This window comes from Camelus ferus, chromosome 32 (genome assembly GCF_009834535.1).
Source record: "Camelus ferus isolate YT-003-E chromosome 32, BCGSAC_Cfer_1.0, whole genome shotgun sequence".
Lineage (NCBI taxonomy): Eukaryota > Metazoa > Chordata > Mammalia > Artiodactyla > Camelidae > Camelus > Camelus ferus.
The window spans coordinates 10844843-10863957 of record NC_045727.1 but is presented as its reverse complement, the minus strand read 5'-3'; the positions used below and the strand labels follow the sequence as shown (position 1 = coordinate 10863957).

At 61.0% G+C, this 19115-nt stretch overlaps 1 protein-coding gene across 1 annotated transcript in view; it reads right to left on the bottom strand.

Moving 5' to 3' along the window:
- Positions 1–839: 839 nt before the first annotated feature.
- Positions 840–19115, bottom strand: part of PI4KA (phosphatidylinositol 4-kinase alpha) — a 74832-nt gene continuing 56556 nt past the window's right edge. Inside the window, exons 30-55 of the mRNA XM_032472105.1 lie at positions 18997–19089; positions 18674–18830; positions 18321–18448; positions 14271–14429; positions 13896–14047; positions 12568–12675; positions 12131–12258; positions 11089–11208; positions 10887–10966; positions 10604–10797; positions 9645–9735; positions 9154–9321; positions 8539–8592; positions 7741–7861; positions 6368–6497; positions 5654–5724; positions 5355–5427; positions 5208–5278; positions 4317–4423; positions 3909–4013; positions 3693–3818; positions 3408–3528; positions 3091–3250; positions 2509–2598; positions 1938–2021; positions 840–1176 (exon numbers count right to left, since the gene is read on the bottom strand). Of these exons, the coding sequence (XP_032327996.1) occupies positions 1125–1176; positions 1938–2021; positions 2509–2598; positions 3091–3250; positions 3408–3528; positions 3693–3818; positions 3909–4013; positions 4317–4423; positions 5208–5278; positions 5355–5427; positions 5654–5724; positions 6368–6497; positions 7741–7861; positions 8539–8592; positions 9154–9321; positions 9645–9735; positions 10604–10797; positions 10887–10966; positions 11089–11208; positions 12131–12258; positions 12568–12675; positions 13896–14047; positions 14271–14429; positions 18321–18448; positions 18674–18830; positions 18997–19089 (2943 nt within the window). The 3' untranslated portion in view covers positions 840–1124. The remainder of the gene's footprint in view (positions 1177–1937; positions 2022–2508; positions 2599–3090; positions 3251–3407; positions 3529–3692; positions 3819–3908; positions 4014–4316; positions 4424–5207; positions 5279–5354; positions 5428–5653; positions 5725–6367; positions 6498–7740; positions 7862–8538; positions 8593–9153; positions 9322–9644; positions 9736–10603; positions 10798–10886; positions 10967–11088; positions 11209–12130; positions 12259–12567; positions 12676–13895; positions 14048–14270; positions 14430–18320; positions 18449–18673; positions 18831–18996; positions 19090–19115) is intronic.

The window sequence follows — 19115 nt, the reverse complement described above, 5'->3', positions numbered from 1 at the left end:
GCTTGAACCCAGGACCCTGTCCACGCCCAGCTCACGCTCTAACCACGGAGCTCCACCTCCCCACAAGTGCATCTCTGTGCTCGGCGTACAGCTCAGTCTCACTGCTCACCCACGCGTGTGATCCCCGCCTGGTGTGCGGTGACTGTAGTTATGATTTGCATTTCTCTGATAATTAGTGATACTGAGCATTTTTTCACGTGCCTACTGGCCACCTGTATGTCTTGTTTGGAGACGTGTCGGTTTAGGTGTTCTGCCCGCTTTTTGGTTGGGTTTTTGTTACTGAGCTGTTGCCACGCTCTGGAAGTGAAGCCCTCGCAGGCGCAGGGGTGCAGATACCGTCTCCTGTTCCACAGGCCATCTTTTCATTTTGCCCACGGTGTCCTTTCTGGTGCAGAAGCTTCTTTATGTTTATACACGCTGCACTTGCGGAAGCTGAGTGTGTCTGTCGCCGACTCTGGAGCCCCACCGGGTGCCTGGAGCGTCTCACTCACCTTCCTCTCCTTCACACTTGGCTCTTGGTTCAGACCTTCACTGACTCACTTCCTCCTCACCTGCAGTCACACCTGCTGTTGACCCGACTCCGGGTGCCTCACTGCTAGATGTTCTGTGTCATCGCGTCTTTAGCTCTGGGTCCTTGGCTGGTGGCGGTGGGTGGGAACCTGGAGCCGACTTGGAGGAGAGGAGACGGGCGGACGGAGCCTGAGCGTGTTCAGGGAAGAAGCACGTACTCTGGGCCCCTTGGGCCAGGCCGAGTCGTCCTGGCCCCGACCCACTGCCCGCAGCCTGTCCAGGAATCACCCCTTGGCTGGATGTGCATTGAGGAGTCGACACAAAACGCAGCAGGTTTTTTGTTTTTATTTCATTCACGTTGGTTGAATCTTAAGTTGAATATAATTTTTGTTTTTTATACACAAGAAAATACTTCATGTACCTCTGAAATGAAACCGGTAGGGAATGTGTCCAGTGCAAAAATCATCACATCCAAGCAGAGCCTGGCCCTGATTGTCGTCCCGGCCACGCGTGGGCGACGCCGGGGGAGGCGGCGGGCCACCAGGCTCTGCGGGGCATGGTCCCGCGTGTCCCAGGCTGGGAGGCCAGCTGCGCGTGGCGCCCGGTCTGGGGGCTCAGTAGGGGATGTCGTTCTGATAGTACTGGATCATGTCGTAGGTGCGGCTCCTGGGAGGCGGGGAGGGAACAGGGCTGTAAGGGGCAGGGGCCGGCCTGTGGCCCCTCACTCCTGGGCCTTGGGTGTCTCCCCGCTGCCCTCCCTGGGGGCCAAGGGCAGAATCACAGACCTTTGTCCACCCTGCCAGCCCTCCTCTCTCGGGGACGCTCCCTCACCCATGGCTGCCCTGTCTCCTGCTCGCTCAGTGGGCCCCACAGGTGGGCGGTCTTCCCCCTTGGTCCTGGGGCCCCTCTGTAGGACCCCCTACCCCCTAGTCACTGTGCCCCTCCACCCTGCCACACGCCTGCCTCCCTTCACCAGCAGAACCATCCGGGGAGGCTGGCCTCTTGAGCCCTCCTAGCAGGGCCAGTGCCGGTCTCCAGGGTGCAGGCCGGGAGCCGCTGCACCTCCCAGGGCCTTGACTCCCATGAGGGCGGCCTCCCTTGCCCACCTGCTAGAATCACATCTCCCCAGTTTTTCATCCTTGAAAACTCCAGGTCCCCCTCGGCACTCAGAACGGGGGCTGTCCTGCTGTCCTCCCTGCAGCAGCTGAAGCGGGCAGGAGACCCTGGGCCTCCCAGCTCAGCAGGGAGGGCACTGTTCCTGGACTCAGGCCTCAGCCCCCTCTAGGCCAGCACCCCGTGGCTCTGTGGGACTCCCTTCAGGGCGCTTAGTCCAAGTACTCGCGGGGCAGCAGCACCCTGTCACCCAGCCCAGGTGTGGCCCTGGTGAAAGCAGGTAACGGGAACGGAGGACGGGGCGGGTGACTTGCCTGTTGCTGAGGAAGCAGCTCTGAATGACCTTCAGGATGAAGTTCGCAGCCTCTCGCTCCGTCATGTTGGGGCTGAACCTGTGCCTGGCGGGGAAGGGCCATGTCAGGACCCCCTCACCCCCTCCACCCAGGGGTCCCTCCAGGCTGCCCTTTCTGAGGGACGTGGTCTGGCCTGTGGGCTGCACTCTGCAGGAATTTGTTCAGCTGAGGGTCAGGCCCTGGGAGGGCGCCCTCTGGGCTCAGTGTTGTGAGGGCCAGGCTTGGCTGCTGGTGGGGATGCTGTGCCCAGCTGGCCTAGAGGGCTCCAGCCCCTTCTCAGCTCCCCCAGGCCGAGTGGCCCAGACACAGACACTGCTTCCCTGAGAAACGTGGGGCTCTAGGGTAGGGCTGCAGCCGTGGTGCAGAAGCCCAGGCACCTCACTAGTAGGAGGCCTGGTGACAGCACCTCACCCAGGCCCGTCTGTGCCAGGCCCCAAGGACAGCCCCCAGTCACTGTTACCAGTGCTTGAGAGACTGGCGTCTCGAGGGGACAGCTGCCCCCAAGTGGCCTGCGGGCTGGCCCAGTACTTACTTCAAGAGCTTGATTGTCTGGCCGCGAAAGCAGGGCAGGCCCGTGTCCAACATGAGGGTGACCAGAGAGACGACAGCGTCCATGTAGGGCCTGGGGAGGGGAGAGGCTGCCTGAGCAGGTGGTCCTGCCTGCCGTCCGTGCAGCGTGTGCTTACATGTGGCTCTGGGAACCTTTGGATTTTGGCGCAGACCCCCTGCACAGGCTGTGTGGTCCAGCCTTCGGCCCCAGCTGAGGTGACCCACTACTTGCAGGGAACCATGTGGGCACCTCGCGGGCTCCAGCAAACTCCAGTTGAGTCCAGGTGCCATGTGACATCCTTAGGCTGGGACTGGAGGCCCTGGCGTGCAGCCTGGGGCTGCAGGGGCTCAGGCTGGGGCAAGGGGCCAGGTGGGTGCCCAGAGAGGCCTGAGGTATTGGCAGGCAAGGCCTAGTCTGGCACATGCACAGGCACAGAGATGAGGCAGGAAGGCGAGCCCTCGGGTGGCCTCCCATGTCCTCGTCCCCCAAGGGCCTGGCGTGACCCCCAAGGGTTCTGAGGGGCAGGTGGGCGGGCCTTGCTGGAAGAGTGGACGGACGGCTCACCGCACAGCCAGGTAGCCACGGACACACATCTCCATGAACCACTTGAAGGGCGTGGCCTCCATCTTGCCCCCCATGATCATCACCATCTCATCTGTCAGTTTGATGTCTGGCTCCCAGCCCAGGTTGCCACCTGGCGAGCTCTCAAACATGAAGCCGAAGTCTGCAAAACCCCAAAGGGCCACCGTGCGGGGGTCAGCTGGCAGTGCAGCAGGAGGAGAAAGCAGGGGCCCCGGGGGAGGACAGAGGGAAAGGAGGGGGCTGGATGGGAGCAGCGACGGGGAGAGGACAGGGGACTCTGGGGGGAGGGCAGGGCGGACCGATGTGGATGATGTGGCCCTGCTTGTCCAGCATGATGTTGCCGTTGTGCCGGTCCTTGATCTGCAGCAGGAAGAGCAGGAGGCTGTAGGCGGCCATGCTCCGGATGAAGTTGTAGCGCGCCTGTGGGGGGAGAGGGCGGGTGCTCAGGGCGCCCCAGGCCTGCACCCCCGTCAGCAAGCTGGACCTCGATAGCGGAGTGATAAGTGGGTGCACCTGGGGGTGCAGGGGCCCCTCCCACCCTCGCGAATTAGCTGGGGGTCCCCCAGGTCTACGGGGCTGCCCACCTGCTGGAAGGCCAGGGTGGACTCGTCCCCGTACTGGCGCGTGAAGTAGTCGTACATGCCGAAGTCGGTCTGGCGGCCCAGCTGGTCCCGGGACGTGCAGTCGGGGATGCACTCAATCACTCCACACTAGGGAGGAAGGGCCGAGGCCAGTCTGTGGGCGGACTGCCTGGCTGGGGGCCGAGGAGCAGCGCCTGGGCTCCTGCTGGGGGGACTTACCCCGGGGGCAGTGGCCACCACCCGGTACGGGAAGACAAAGAGGTCTAGGCCGACCAGCTGGAAGATGTTTTTGAAGAGGTCGATGATCTGCAGGGCCAGCATGTCCTGGGAACCAAGGAGACGCTGGGGGTGGTGGTCAGCCGGCTCACCCAGCCCCCACAGCCCTGCCCACCGAGTAGGGAGGAAGGGGGAGGCCCCAGTGAGCAGGAGGCTGCAGGGCCCACAAGAGAGGCCTTTGAAGGTTTGCCAGAAAGCCCTGATTTACTCTGAGGCACCTGAACCAAATGGGATCAAAGATTCCTGTTTCTGCATGAGATTCAAGTGAGAAGTGCGCCCGGAGCCTTGTAGAGAGATGGGCAGCCCCCCCAGCTTGCCCCCCTCAGTGAGCCCCTACCCCTGTCCCCCTACCTGTCGGCAGTCGTCGCCCACTTTGAAGATGGCCGCCTGCCAGGAGATCTGGCCGTCGGCCTCCTGCGCGTGGCCCTCATCTTCGGAGTCTGGGCGGCACCGCAGACCTGCAGGGAGAGGCTGCCCGTTAGCTTTGGGGGTGGTGAGGGGGCCGGGGACGAGCCCTGCTCATTTGCCTGAAGGGGGCCCAGGGACCTTTAGGGATCGTCTCTGCAAAGCCCCAACGAGGCCAGTGAGGGCTCAGCAAATGCTTGGGTCAGTGGGTGGAGCCGCAGGGCCAGGGTCTCTTCCTGAGGACAGTCAGGGACAGAGCCCCTTCTCACTGGAGCGAGGACCCAGGTGTGCCTGGGCACTGTTGGGGGGCAACGGCGTGTCTGCACCCTGGGATGCCCAGGAGGACCGGGGCAACACCCCCTGGATTGCTGCCCTCCCCAGTCACGCCCACCCAAACTGCACAAGGTGACCACAACCAAAGCCACGCTGGGGCGGGTGGGCCCTGCTGCAGTGACCAGCCCTTATCGGAGAACCGGAATTCAGATGCAGGCAGAGGCTAGGGTGATAACAGCCACGAGCTGAGGAACCAAGCACCGCCCGCCACACAGAGGCTGGAAGGACCCTGACCCCATGCGCTTGGAGGGGGTGGCCCTGCTGACACCTGGGCCTCTGTGACCGGGCAGGAGTCTGCTGCTGCTGCAGAAGCTATGCAGCCTGCAGTCACTGGCACTGTGGCCGAGCAAACCAGTTTTCCCCTGGGGCCTCCAGCACTGCACACGGGCCTGCCACCCGCAAAGGATCAGACTGAGTGAGTGGAGGTCATCATCCTCGCCGGGGAGCTGCTGACATCCTGGACATGCTAGGGGGCAACACCACACCCCAGATGGGCCCACTGACCCTCCTTCTCAAGTTCGCTGACTCCGCATCGCTTCACCTTGAACTTGGCCAGATATGGGGCTTTGGCAGCACTGGAAGACAGCAAAGAGAAGGTGGCGCGGGGGACACGGAATGGGAGCCCAAGTGACAGGCTGCAGGGGGCCTCACCTCTGCATGGGCGTCCCGGACTTATAGTCGATGTCCAGCACGATGGCCTCGGGGTTGCTGGGCAGGTAGCAGCCTGTGAGGGACAGAGGGGACATGTAGGGGCCCAAGTGTGGCAAGGGTCCACCCTCACACAGGCCTTCCCTGCAGACGGGGCTGCGCTGGGGCCTCAGGGGATCTGTCCTCTTTAGAGAAACAGCAGTAGGCGGGAGGACCCAGAGTGACCACTGGCTGGGGGTGGTTCTGGACACAGGTGCCCAGGCCCTGGCTGCCCCCGCACCCCGGGCCCGAGCCGCACTCACCAGGCTGCACCTTGACCTCAGACAGAGCTGATAGGCACGCCCTCTTCCTCTCATCGCCTTTAGGGTAGGGCCTGAGAAACGGGACAGGATGCTGGCCTCCAGGCTTCTGTGGGTCGGCCAGGCCCTCCTGTCCAACAGACCCCTGTCCTCGTGGGAAGCTGGCCGCCTGGCCTGGAGGCGCTCCCTGGCTCATGATGTCAAGTGCCCCAGACCCTGCACCCCCGGATGAGGAGTGGTGACATGGAATTGTCTCTCCCCTGTGATGGACGCCACCCCCTACCCTCCCTCTGCTGCTGCATCACCACTCTGCTTGGACATGACGGAGCCCCGTGGTGACCAAGGTGCGAGAGGCCTGAATACTGGGGACAATGCAGGGGACCAGGCTCCTGGAGGAGGGTGACCCAGGGCCAAGGCGTCCAAGAACAGTGTCAGCTCCACATGGGTGGGGGGCAGGAGGTGACTCAGTGGAGGGACCGTGGGGGCTGCAGAAGAGGCGGGTTTTCCTCACACCACTGGGACCCTGGGAACCTGGAGGGCAGAGTGGCCTCAGGCTGGGACCAGACCGGAGAGGAGCTTGGATGTGGTGCGTCTGTCTGCTCTCAGGAGCCCTGGGTCCTGCTGGCCCTCAGAAGCAGCCACGGCAGGGTCTGGGCCCCGGTCTGTAAAGCTCCCCAGCCAGTTCCCATGAGTCAGGATGGGGGAAATGCCACGTACTTGATGATGGCCGACACGTTGGTGATCTTGTTAAAGAAATCGAATTCCCGCTGGTAGAAGTCCTTGGCGGGGCCGGACAGGGAGCCTGTGATCTCCTCCACCAGCTGCTCCAGAAGGTCGCCAATGTCAGCTGCAGAGAAACGGAGGCTGATCCCCGGTCCAGGGCCCCTGCTGACCCAGCCTTCCCCGGGGTGGCTGCTGGCACCCCCAGGGGCCCCGCCCCGAGCTCATCCGCCTTCCTCACTGTGCTGATGCCTGTCACCCGAGTCCCGGATGCTCTTGGCTCTGCTCTCAGTGAGGACAAAAGTCGGTGCTGCTGAAGCATGTCCTTGAAGCTTACTAACACCACCAGGCGTTTTTTCACTGCTCTGAGTGAAGCACCGGGAACGCCCCTGGTGTGCCCTGCCCCCTGCCAGGGGAGCAGCACCTCCCCTAGAAGAACGACCAGGGGGGCACCAACCTCACACTTGGCACACAGCATGTGCTCTCTTGAAAATGAACTAAATCAATCTGCCACTTCAGGAAACAACCGCACAATCTTGGAACACTTGACAGACTGCCCGACAGTTTCCCAACACCTAGAAGCATTTCTGTCGGGGACACTTCCAGGGCTCTGCAGACATGACCTTAAAGTCTGGGTCGTGAGCCATGTGGACACAGGATGGGCACAGCCCCTTCCCTGCATGTTGGGGTGCTAGGGTCCTGGCAGGTGCCCGCAGGGAGCACCCGGCACCACCAGAGTGCCTCTCCCTCCTCCAGCTACACATCTGCGAGGCCCAGTCTCCTGTGGTCACCGCAGCCACATTGTGTTCCGGCTGATGGACCGCAGGAGAGAGGGAGGCCCCTGTCGTCTCCTGCAGATGCTCATGGGCCTGCCAAACCAGAAGGCCATCATGCCACCTCTCTTGCTAATTTCTTTAAAAGTTAAATTTTTATTAAAAAAAAGTGTATTATTGATGTTTACGTGTAATGGGTTTATGTTTTTAAACGTATTTTTTTTTAAGAGGAGGGACTAGAGATTGAGGGCTAAGCATGCCCTCTACCACTGAGCTACATCCTCCTCTCCCTCAAATGTCTCAGTTTTAATTGCTAACATTCATGGGCCCAGATAGACCAAATGCACAGAAACCCAAGCTCTTTGAGGGTCTCCGTGCTTTTTAAGGGCATGAGGGGTCCTGGGCCGTCTCGTCCCAACGCGGACGGCAGGGTCAGGCGAGAGGTGACTGGCCAGGAGCTGCTGGACGGAGCCGCAGGGGCACGGGGCCAGACAAGGTGTCTGCAGGGCTGCCCTGCACCCGTTACGCAAGGCGGAGGGACCACGGGCAACCTGGGACGGGGTTAAAGGTGGGGGACCACGGAGGGAGAGTGCTCACCGTCTTTCTGGTGTCCCTCTTCATCCACGTAGATGTTGGTCTTCATGTTCCAGATGAACTGGTGTGCCAGGAGCTGCGACTGTGACGCTGCCCACAGGATGTACTCCCGCACGTAGCCCATCTGCAGGTGGGCAAGGTCATGGCTGGCCCAGCCCCGGCCACGCTCTGCCAGGTGGGGTCACTGACTGCTGCAGGCACTGACTCCTGGCGCTCAGGGGCCCAGCGGCTTCTGGCCGTGGGGTCTGTGTTAACGCAGGCATCTGCCAACTCTGCTTCCTCAGTCCTCTCCCCTAACCCTAACTGATTTCTGCTGTTGTCAAGCCTCAGGAGGGGCAGGTGGGCCCCGGATGCTCGTCTGTGAGCTGCTGTGAGAGACACTGCAGAGTGAGGGGGTGGCTTCCAGAAAACCCCACTTCCCTGCTGGGGGCACAGCTCCAGCCCCTGAGGACCTCTTTGCTGCCACTCCTGACTTCTTGAACTCCCATGTCCCAGGTTAAAAAGGCAGCTGTCCTTTCTGGAAGACTCCTGCGGGGGTAGCCTCTCCCTCCCCTCAGTGGTTTGTGGGCCCACTTGGTAGAGCAGCCCTTGGACAGAGGCCCTCAACCTGGGTGGGCGGGCTTCCCATACTCGTCAAGCTTCAAATAACCCAGTTCTAACCCAGCAAATAGATCTAAAGATGAACCACGAACATTCAGCCTGCAGTGCAGAGCCTCCAGGCTAGGGAACACATGGAGGCTCAGCCAGGACACAGGGTGGCCCCGCCCCTCCCACCTCTCCTGCCTCCCAAGCACAGCTTACCTTGTCGTAGCGGAGGGCCTGCACGATCTGGGGGATGTAGAACAGGATGGCATCCTGCAGGGAGGAGGGGGAGCGGCTGTGACTCCAGGAGAGGCAAGAACAGCTCTATGGATGGAGGTCTCGGGACCCACCCCATCGGAATGGCCCTGCTGTCACTCTGCCCATGGGGGACTGAGAAGTGGGGAAAAGCCCCAGGATGGCCAGGAAAACAGCTAACAGACTGGAGCACAGGATTGGTGGGAAAAGTGGGAGGGGCAGGCTCCCTCACGCCCACCAGGAGCAGGGGGCCCGGGTGCTCACTGCCGGGCTTGCGGAGTCAGGGTGGAGGGTACTGCAGACTGCTTGTGAGACCAGCCCAACCCAGACCTCAGGATGTCCTAGAACCTATGGCTGCTACATGGGGTCCCTGGGCCATGTGCCCACACCCCCCACTGAACCAAACTCAAGTAAACTCCCCTTCTAAACCCAGACCCCTAGCTGAAGCTAAACACGTCTGAATCAGAACTAAGTCCACCTTCCCTGACTCCCTGAAGACATGGGGGTGAAGGGGTGCTCTGAGAGGGACTGAGTTCTGCGTGGGGAGCAGCCCCCAGGCCCACCCGGCAGGCAGCTCACCGGCGGGAAGGAGCGCAGGACCTTGACCCCGTACTGCGCGGTCAGCGGGTGCGGCGGGTACATGCTGGAGAAGTAGGACAGGCCGGTGGGCGGGTCGGCGGGCGCCCAGCACAGCACGTGGCTGAGCTCAGGTGCATCGGCGTCGATGGTGTGCCAGGTGACCAGGAACTGGGAGGAAGCGGGACAGGCTGGGGCGGGCGGTCCCCGGCCCCCCTGCCTCGTAGGATGGCCCCAAGGAGGGATGACGAGAAAGCCCTCGTGATGGCTTCTGACACATCACGTACAACAGTGTGACTTCAAGAGCTGAGAGGTACGTTCAGCGCTTTTCTATAGTGAACGGAGTCAATGTTCAAGTGAGGAGCGGATGGCCTGGGAAACTGGGGCTCATGGAAGCACTGGGGTTGGCAGCTTCAGCCGCCTTCCAGGCGTCCCCAAAGGCATTCTGTGCCTGAGCGCCCAGGGCCAGGCCCGCGCACCACCTGCCATGTTACCTTGATGGCTTCGGGGACATCACTGACAGCTCCAGGGTCCAAGCGGACCAGGCGGGTCACCTCGTTGCCAATGGCCTCTGTGTTCTTGAACCTGCAGGCACAGACACGGCTCGCCCACCGCCTCCACAGAAGACAGGGCACCAGGGAAGCCCTGAACTGAGAGATGCAGATCAGTACCAGGTGACACTCTAGCTATGGACACGGGTCACCCGAACATGAGAGTTTACTGTGCTCAGCTATAACAAAGCCACAACTCCCTGGAACTCCTCCTCGGCCTTGCCCCCAAAGCGCCACACCACAGCGTGGCAGCCTGTGGGCCAGAGGCACCTCAGCAGGAGGGAGGGTGGGTGCGAGCTGTCACGTGTTACTGTCCAGGCTAAGACCAGGTAGGTGCTGGGTAACCCCTGGCAGGCCGCAGTCCTGTCCAGGGGACAGACTTAGGACTACGTAGGCAGAGTGGGCTCACAGGGAAGAAGGGCCACCCTGGACGCATTCACACGGGGTGGACACAGTCTCTCTGGTGGGATTTAGCACAGGGGCCCCTCAGCAACCATCAGTCTGAGTTCTGTCCCTGCAAGAGCTGCCACAGGAGAGCTCATGGAACACTCCGCTGCCTGCCGCCCCCTCGAAGGAGCCCCCTGCTTAAAGACGACAACCAGGAACTAACTCAAAGCTTCCCCAGGCCTGCCTCCTGGAGGGATGGCTTCCTGGGTTGTCCTTTCCTCAACGAGTAAGATGGAGGCCCCGAGTGTGCCCTGACATTACCTCCTCGGGCTCTGGGATGCTGGGCCCCTGGCCGATGGCCCCCCCCACTGCACAGAAGGACTGGGCAAAGGTCCAGAGTTAAAAGATGGCTGCCTTGATCATCCTTGGGGGTGCCACGTCACCCTCTTCCCACCCCAGGCACCTGCACCGGACCCTGGCCAGGCCCTCATCAGGCAGGCGTGCCCTGGGCCCACCTGGCTGGGAGTTGCACAGCCAGGTAAGGGGAGATGCTCCAGGCAAGGTTCACGTTGTCTTTCCATTGCTTCTCGCTCAGGCTGATGTACTTGGACCTCCAGTTGGCCACACTGTTCTCTCCGGCCTGGTCCAGCTCTAGCTCTGGGGCCGACAGTGGGTTGTACCACGTGATGAGGCGCTCGATCTCGGTGGCCTGGCGAGGCGAGACAAACGCCAATGGCCTCTGGTGGCCCGTGAGCTGCCCCGCCCCGCCCTCCTGGTGCACGTGGCCGGCGGGCTCACCAGCAGAGACAGCAGCAGGGTCCGGCGCTTCATGTAGTACTTGTGCAGCTGGGAGCCCCGGTTGGTCTTCTTGGACATGCCTGGGTGGGAGGGCACAGTGTCGCCCTTGGAGCCCTTCCAGAACCCAGAGGATGCCGTCTGCCCGCCTCGGCCTGACGTCCGCGACCGGACCCAAGGGGCCCAGCAGCAAACTGCCACCAACCTGACTTCTTGGAGATGGTGGACATGCCGCTGGACAGCGGGTAGGTGTTGATCCAGCCCTGTGTGGCCTGCTGGCGAGAGCCGACCGCTATGTCCAGGTTGCTCCGGGTGTCCTGGTTATCTGCAGGCAGACACGGTGTTCTGGAATGAGGCGCCTGGACTCTGACTCAGGCAAGGCAGCCATGGGGGAGCAGGGCCGCTGAGATGGCTGGTGACGGCTTCCAGGGACAAGCCAGGTGTCTTGCAAGTTCCTCATGAACCGTTCCAGATGGAAGCTTTCTAAGGTTCCTTACAGTCTGCCGAGCCCCGGAGCAGAGCAAGACTGAGGCACTGCCCTGAACCGTGGCACTGCCGGCCCCAGATGTCCTCCAACTTGGCGCTCACTTGGGGCCCACGGGGGCCGGAGTAAGGGCTGCCCGGTTCCAAGTGGAGCCAGGAGGCTGACTCAGGAAGTCACTGTGTCTGCTTCTTTCCTTTCCTGGGGGTCAGGCTGTCTGCTGATGGTCTGCCTGCAGAGACCCCACTTGGCACCTCTAACTTGGATGCCTGACCAGTTCTGTGCTTGGAGAAACGAGAATGTGGCTTCCTTCAGGAGGACTGTGGCCTGCTCACTGACCCTGTCCACCCTTCAGTCTCGGGGATGCAGCTCACACGTCACTACCTCTAGAAAACTGTCCCTCATTCCCTACCCCTGCAGGCAAGCCAAAGGATGCTCTCGTGACCCTCCACGTTGGAATCACCAGCGGACTAGACTGGCCCCCACCTGGTGACAGTGGACCATGCCTTACTCCTGCCGGCACTTGGGCCTCCACCTGGTGCCAGCTGTCGGGCATACAGGGGGTGCCTGTGCCATGAGCTGGTGCTGGGGAAGTCACGCCGGGGGCATCTGCTCGGAGTCCCATGCACATTTGTGCTCCTCAGTGGGGCCAGAGGAGAGGCAACCAGCCAGGCACGGGCCTCTGGCCAAGCCGGGAACTCAGTAGGGCCCTCCCGGCTCCTTTAGGGCGCCCTGCCTCGCCCCACCACCTGAGGACAGCGCTCACCTGGGGGAACGAGCTGACTGGCGGTCAGGTACTTCTTGTCCGAGAACATGGCAGTCCAGAACTTAATCATTATGCTGATGTCTTCACGCAGCCTCTTCTCTCCCTGGGTAGGGAACTTCGGGGGACAACTGCAGACAACCAGAGGACAAGAGGTGTGTGCCCGGGGCCAGGCACGGCAGAAAGCCATGGGAGGTGGCACGTGGGGTCCCCTAATACAGGAGGGGTAGTCAGCAACCCCTGTCTCAGTGACCTGCCCAGGAAAGGGGGAGTTTCTGGGCCCTCTGGTGACCCCTCATCCACAGCTCTCAGCTGCCCCTGCTTGGCGGCAGGGATGCGGGGTCCCCTGTGCCGCCTCCGGTCTGTTCTCTGGAGTCAGCTGAGCCATGGGGAAACGTGACCGGTCTCATGGGGGCGCCGGGCTGCGGGGGGCCAGGCACCTGAAATAGTCGAAGGCGGTGGAGTAGACCTTTTCCCGGAGCACGTTGCGGGTGGTGGCATTGGGGAGCACGTCCGCATGCAGGAGGGACAGCCCGAGGGTCAGCAGCCTGCGAGGGAGGCCGGGTGAGTCTGGGGGCCGGGCTCTCCCAGCGCTCAGGGCCCGTGTCTGCATGGCAGACTCTCCTGCCAGGGCGGGGGCATCAGCCGGGTGACCACTGCTCAGACTGTTGTACCCGATGTCTTAGGAAAAGGTTTAAACCTTCACTTTTGTGGGGGAAAATGACGCGTGTGTGAACGTGCCTTGGCCGCAAGCTTCAGTCTCACAAACTACCTGTAAACCACTCCCTGGGGTGCAGTCACCTACTGGTGCTACAAAGGTAGACATTTAATTCACGCTCAAAGGAAGACAATTTACCTGGTTTCTGCAAGATAGAGCTACTCTACAGCCTGCAGACGTGTTGGTCTGGGGTCTGAGAGGCCCCCTGCTCGTTCCCATGGCAACCTCACCTGGCCGTGGCCATCCAGTGCCCACCCTCTTCCACTAACCCGTTCCCATTACATTTTGTAAAAGTATAGCTCTGTGACAGGCTGCAAATTAGGGCAGAGAACGTGCACTCCTCTGTGGTTTGAGAAGCATGGCCAGCGGGCTCCCAGCAGGCTGCAGGAACAAGGTCCAGAGCTCAGGCAGGGGCGCAGGCAGGGGGAGCGGCACCCCTCCCAACGGGGGCCCCTTGCCCTCCTTCCCTCCGACCCTCCAGATACCTGCAGACCCCTCCCCACACTAGGCCGGCCCCTCCCTACTGTGTCCACAGTGCCTCTGACCAGGGCACCCGATCTCAGGACCCTGGGTCACACGTCCCCTGGAGGGTGAGTGCCCTCTCCTGTGCAGCCGGTGTCGTGCACAGGGCGTGACACTGTTGGACGTTTTCTGTCTGCGTCTTGGAGGGTAACGTGCCCCGGCCCCTGGCCTGAGCTGTCATACCGGGCTCTGCCACACGGCCGTCTGCTTTCCACTTTCCACTGTGTCACCAGAGTCCTGCTGCTGCCACCCACCCCCAACCGATGTAGAAAGGCTGCCCACCAGCCAGCCGGCCAGTCCCTGAGGTCCCAGAGCGAAGCGCCTCCCTGCAGTGCCCCTGTGCTGACAGGTCAGCACTCGGCCCCCATCCCCAGTCCCAGGAGGTCATCACGTGCAGACCTCATCGCCGGGGGCCCTGCATGTACTGGGGGCTCAGTCTCCAGTGAAGGAATAACCAACCATGGGAAACCCTGGGGGAGTGGGCCCACGGTGCCAGCAGCTCAGACCCCACCCCCGAGAGTCCCTTACTTGAATCGGGGCCCGATGGCGGCCACGTGCCGGTTCATGCTCCCTGCGGCGCCCCCGATGCTCAGCGACATGGAGCGCTGCAACAGGCTGGAGAAGATCTCCACCTGGTCGGAGCTGCAGTACTTGGCAATCTCGAACCGCTGCACCAGGAACTGAGCAGGAGGGGCGCGCTGTGGTGGGCTGAGATACCGTGGGGCCAGCCGCCCGCCCCCGAGTCAGCGGGGCCTGCCCCTGAGGGGCTCCAGCCCACAGGAGGGCGGGTGGGAAGGGGAGGAGGCTGGCAGAGCCTGAGAGAAGTGGACCCCCCCAGCCCGGGAAGGCAGTCTTAAACCCAGACCCAGGCTGAGCGTGTGGAGCACGGGGAGGGGCACATACGTCGATCCAGATGTAGTGCGGGGTCACTTCAGGAGCACAGGGTTTGGGCTGACTCGCTTCAGACGCTGCCAGGGGGTCTGCTTCCTTTATCTCCGCAGAAAACAGGCCGAACTTCTGCTCCACCGTCATCTGCCAGGCCCCAGCCATCTCCCGCAGAAACTGCAAGGTCAGGAGGGTGAGCACCCACTAGCAGTGGGGTGGGGCAGGGCGGGGGGCACTGCGTGTTCGCTGTAGAAGGGCCCTGTGCTCTAGAGCGCGATCTGGAGGACCCAGGGAAGCACAAGAAGGAAAAGATCACCCAAGGTCTTCTGATGAGCCCGCTTCCCAGGCTTTTTTTTTTTTTTTTTTTTTAATACCAAAAAGCCCACTCTGGAACCAGGGCCAGGCCGCATTCCCTGTCCCTCAGACCACCTGTGACAGCACACCTGGCTGAGCCTGCCTGATGGTCCTGGAAGCTCCTCTGCTCCCAGAGAGGAGGTCACCTGCCCAGGGCCTCCGGGCTGGTGGGGGCAGCACCGGACCCTGGCTCCGGGACCCAGTGCCTCTTCTCCACCCAACATGGACTTCATGACCCCAGCAGCCTGGCTGAGGGCTTCGCAGGGGACCAACTTCGCTGGCCTGACAACACTGGCAGCTCCTTCAAGGGTATCCAGACCGCCTGCGGGGAGGTGACCACAGAGCTTTCCCCATCACAGGTACCCTGGCCCAGCTCCCTGATGGCGGGGGAGCTACGGCGCTCAGCAGTGCCACGAGGAAGACAGCAGGGGAGCCCTGAGGAAGAGAGTGGGGCAGGTGGTGCCCTCTGCCCGCCTTCCTGCCTGGAGACAGAGGCCACCGGGGGGCCCTGAAGGGAGGACAGTTCATGCTCAGAGGAGGTCAAGGCCCTGCAGCCACACGTGTCACGTGTGGAGGGCAAGGGACAACCCGCAGAGGTTGCTCACCCGCCCTTCCTCCCATGACCTGGTCGCCACCTCGACCCCAGACTGCCCTCCGGCTCCAGGCACGAGTGTGAATGAGGCCCCCCACACAACCCCGTCCACGGCGGTGAGAAGCCACCCACAGAGTGGACGCTGCTGTCTGCCAGGGCGAGCAGCCGTAGGGACTGGGAAGAGTGAGTGTGCTGTGCAGCAATTTGGAAGGGGTGGGCGCTGGAGGGCCCCTATCAGACCTGTGTGGGGAAGGTGGAGGGGCCAGGAGAGGGGAGACGGGAGGCTGGGCTGGGGACAGATTCTGGACATACTTTAAACCATCTGCGAGGATCACTGCGGGGCATATGAAAGGGGCTAAGAGATGCCATGGGGACTGTGGGTGTCACAGAGCCAGCAGCCTGGTTCATTTGTTTCAGGGCACAGACTTGAGCCCCGAACCAGGGATCTCCGTGGAACCACAGCCCAGGCCTTCCCTGGACCAGATCGGTAGGCTTGCTCACGCTTTGACTCCCCACAGGACGCAGCAAGCCTGCCGCTGAAATCAGGGCCCTGGGTGGCTGCTGTTCTCAATGAACTCGTGCCTTCTGCCTTCTCCCTGACAAGCGCGTGTTACCACATAACAAAGAAAGAAGAAACCCAAATCCAGAGATTTTGAAGACACAGAGGTGGAACAGCCTCACTCTAGGGCTGCGCGCGGCTGGGCCTGGACAGCGGGTCCTCACAGAGGTGGGGGGTCAGAGGAAGTGAGACGTAGGTAACGTAAGACCCACACGTGTCTGTGGCAGGGGAGGAGAGCCACCAGGACCGGCTTCCAGAGATCTCTCCCTGGGGAGCAGGGAGCCAGCAGCTCAGGGCTAGGGGCACGCTGGGTCTGGACGAGTAGGTGGGCAGGACTGCTGAGGGCTGAGCAACGGCTGACGGCAGGGGCGGGGGACAATCTGGAAGACCCCAAATGAGAGCAATTTGCTTGGCATAAAAATCCTTCCACGACCCCTCTCCTAATTTTGCTGGAAAAAAGATAAAAGGGATGCGAAGGTCGGGGTGCGGCAGGAGGAACACACCCTTCTGGCCAAGACTAGTCCCTCGGGGTGTGAGCCTCATTTCAGCTGCCAGACACGAGAAGACCCTCCTCCCCAAGAAAACAAAGCGCAGGGTCCTGCGCCTCCGCGCTCGGCCCCACACAGTGGCAGGTCCACCGGCACAGACATCAACACAGTAAAGAAAAAATGAACAGAAACTGACTCACTGATGACCCTGATACTGGAAGTGACTGACTAGATGAGCATTTTAAGTAATTATTATAAATATGTCCTAAGATTTATTGAAAAAGATAGAAAAAGTGGAGACACAGAGTCTCAGCAAAGAAATATGAAGTGTGAAAAAACAAATCCTTTATCTGAGAATTGTTATCTCAAATGAAATAAATAAAATATGGTTTGATAACAGAATGACTAAGGCAGGAGAATGTACCAGGGACGTGGAAGGCAGGCCAGTTAAAATGAGCCAAAACAACTGAAGGTTGTGACCTGTGGACAATGCTGCTGTCACAAGGTCACCAACACAAGTGTCCCTGGAACCCAAGTGAGAAAAAAAGGTGAATGGGGCAAAAAGTGTCTTTTATAAACTAGTAGCGTGAAATTTTCCAAGTTTGATGACAAACCTGAAATCTCTAAATTTAAGAAGTTCAGTGAATGCAAACATAAAATACGCAGAAAACTGCACCCAGTCACATCATACTTAAAACTATTAAAAATCAAAGAGAAATACCCTAAAAGTAGCTTTAAAAAACCCCAATTATGGCACATATTGAGAAATGATGATAATTTGCTGATTTTTTCCCGGAAACAACACAAGCCAGCAGACAACAGACATATGTAAGGTGCCAAAGGCAACCAACCCACAGAACCGTCCACTCAGGCCCCAGGATGGCGGACCCAGGAGAAGCGCCTCCTGCGTGAGATGGAGGCGGGCTGGGCGGGAGTCTGCTGGGGCGCTCCTGGTGGGGTGGGGACACGGGGAGTTTACAGAAGCGCGTGAGGGATGGAGACAACTAGCTGCTACGTGAACACAGCTTAAAGCATCCTCCTGACTTCGCTGAAAGGTTTTCCCCTTAAGGACACACACAGCCCCATTACGAGGTGAGTGACTCACACAGCGTGAAACAGGCAAGAACAGAGCTCGAAGGGGGTCCAGCCATGACTGTGGGGCCAGGAGGGGGCCCCCTCCCCACAGTGACGATGGCCACGCGGCAGCACGCCCTGCAGCCCAGTGAGCCAGCACCAAGCCTGCCAGGCGCCAGACCAGCTTGTGGTCTCCACACTAAGACTGCGGGGAGCCCGTCATCACCACACCCTGCAGACCAGAGCCCTGTGCCCCTGGCAACTGCAGAGCTGGCCGCGCCCAGAGCCCAGGGCCCAGACGACTCCCCTCCTGAGAGGGGCCTCTCCCATCGCCTCAGGCTCTGCAGGGTGTGCCGGACACAAACTAGGGGCAGTCGTAACATGCCTGGCAAACGAGGGGTATCAAGACTGCTGCCACCACACTGCCTGGGGCACCCCAATTTCTTCCTTGGAACTTATCCAATGTCCCTCGGGGGGCAAAACACATAAAATGCCCCCTTTGACCACTTATCTCAACTTATCTTAAGAAACAAGTCAAAAAAGTGTCAAATTTCCTGTTACCTTGGAAATTAACAGGATCTTTGAAAAATAATTCAGTCCTTTGGTGTTCACCCAATCAGCTGAAAGGGCGTCTGTGACCTTCCCTGTGGTCCCCAGAGCAACTCTAGAAATACAGACCCAGGAGGCCCCCCTCCCTGAGGTAGCAGGCTGAGACACCGTCCTGCGGACCAACAGCACCGCGACCACATCCGCTCTCAGAGAAATGGCTCCCCCTGCCGTGCTCCAGACAAACGACAGCCCCCAGCACCACCGGTCCTTTCACACACATGCCCTCTGTCCCCACAGTCCTGCAGCTAGGTGTCACTGTCCTGGTCTGACTCCAGGCCCTGCAGGGGAGGGGCTTGCCCAGGGTCTCCAAGCTTGTCCGCTGAGGGCCAGGGTCTGCTCTCTGTCTGTTCAGCCCACCCCCCAGAGCTGAGCTGGCCACACCAGGGCCTTACCGGCACCTCCACCCCGTCCTTGCCGGCCAGCAGCCACTCCCAGCAGGCCAGGGCAGTCTCCATGCCATGCTCGTTGAACATCCGGAGTGGGCCCCAGCACAGATGACGAAGCAGCTGTGGGTCACAGTCTGCAACCAAATACACGCCCTTCAGAGGTTCCGTCTGTGGCCCAGCCCACGGCCTCCCCAAGTCAGCAGAGTAGTCGGCACCAGCGGGGCAACAGCCTTCTGTTTGCTCCCACCGAGCGAGATGCCCAGAGATCTTGCCCTGGGGGGCGCCGGCTCCCTAGGCTGGGGAGCGCTGGCTCCCTGGGCTGGCGGGGCATTGCCGTTTACGGACCAGCCCAGGGTTACCTTTGCTGCTGATGAGCATGGCCGTCAGTTTGAACATGGCCTGTGTGTAGTGCTGGGGGTCACCCCGGTCCAGCGCTGCGTTCAGCTCCTGAACCATCATCTTGTTCAGGTCGGATGTCTGGCCAGTGGCGTCTGAGAACCGAATCATCCCACATACCTGCAGGGAGCGTGCCATCAGCGGAGGGGCCCTGGGCCAGGCTTGGCCGCCCCACCTATGCAGGCACCCCCATCCCATCTCCACAGAGTGACAGGCTCGCCCCCCTGCACACAGCCTCCCTACAGCCTGTCCTTTAGACACCAGCCGTTCCCGCCAGGCGGGGTACCTCGCCAGCATAGCGGTTGCGCAGGTTGAGGGATGCCATGAAGTTGGAGTAGTCCTTCTTCACGCAGGCTGGCCGCTCCGTCAGCTGGGTTGCCTGCAGACAGACACTGACGGTTACCG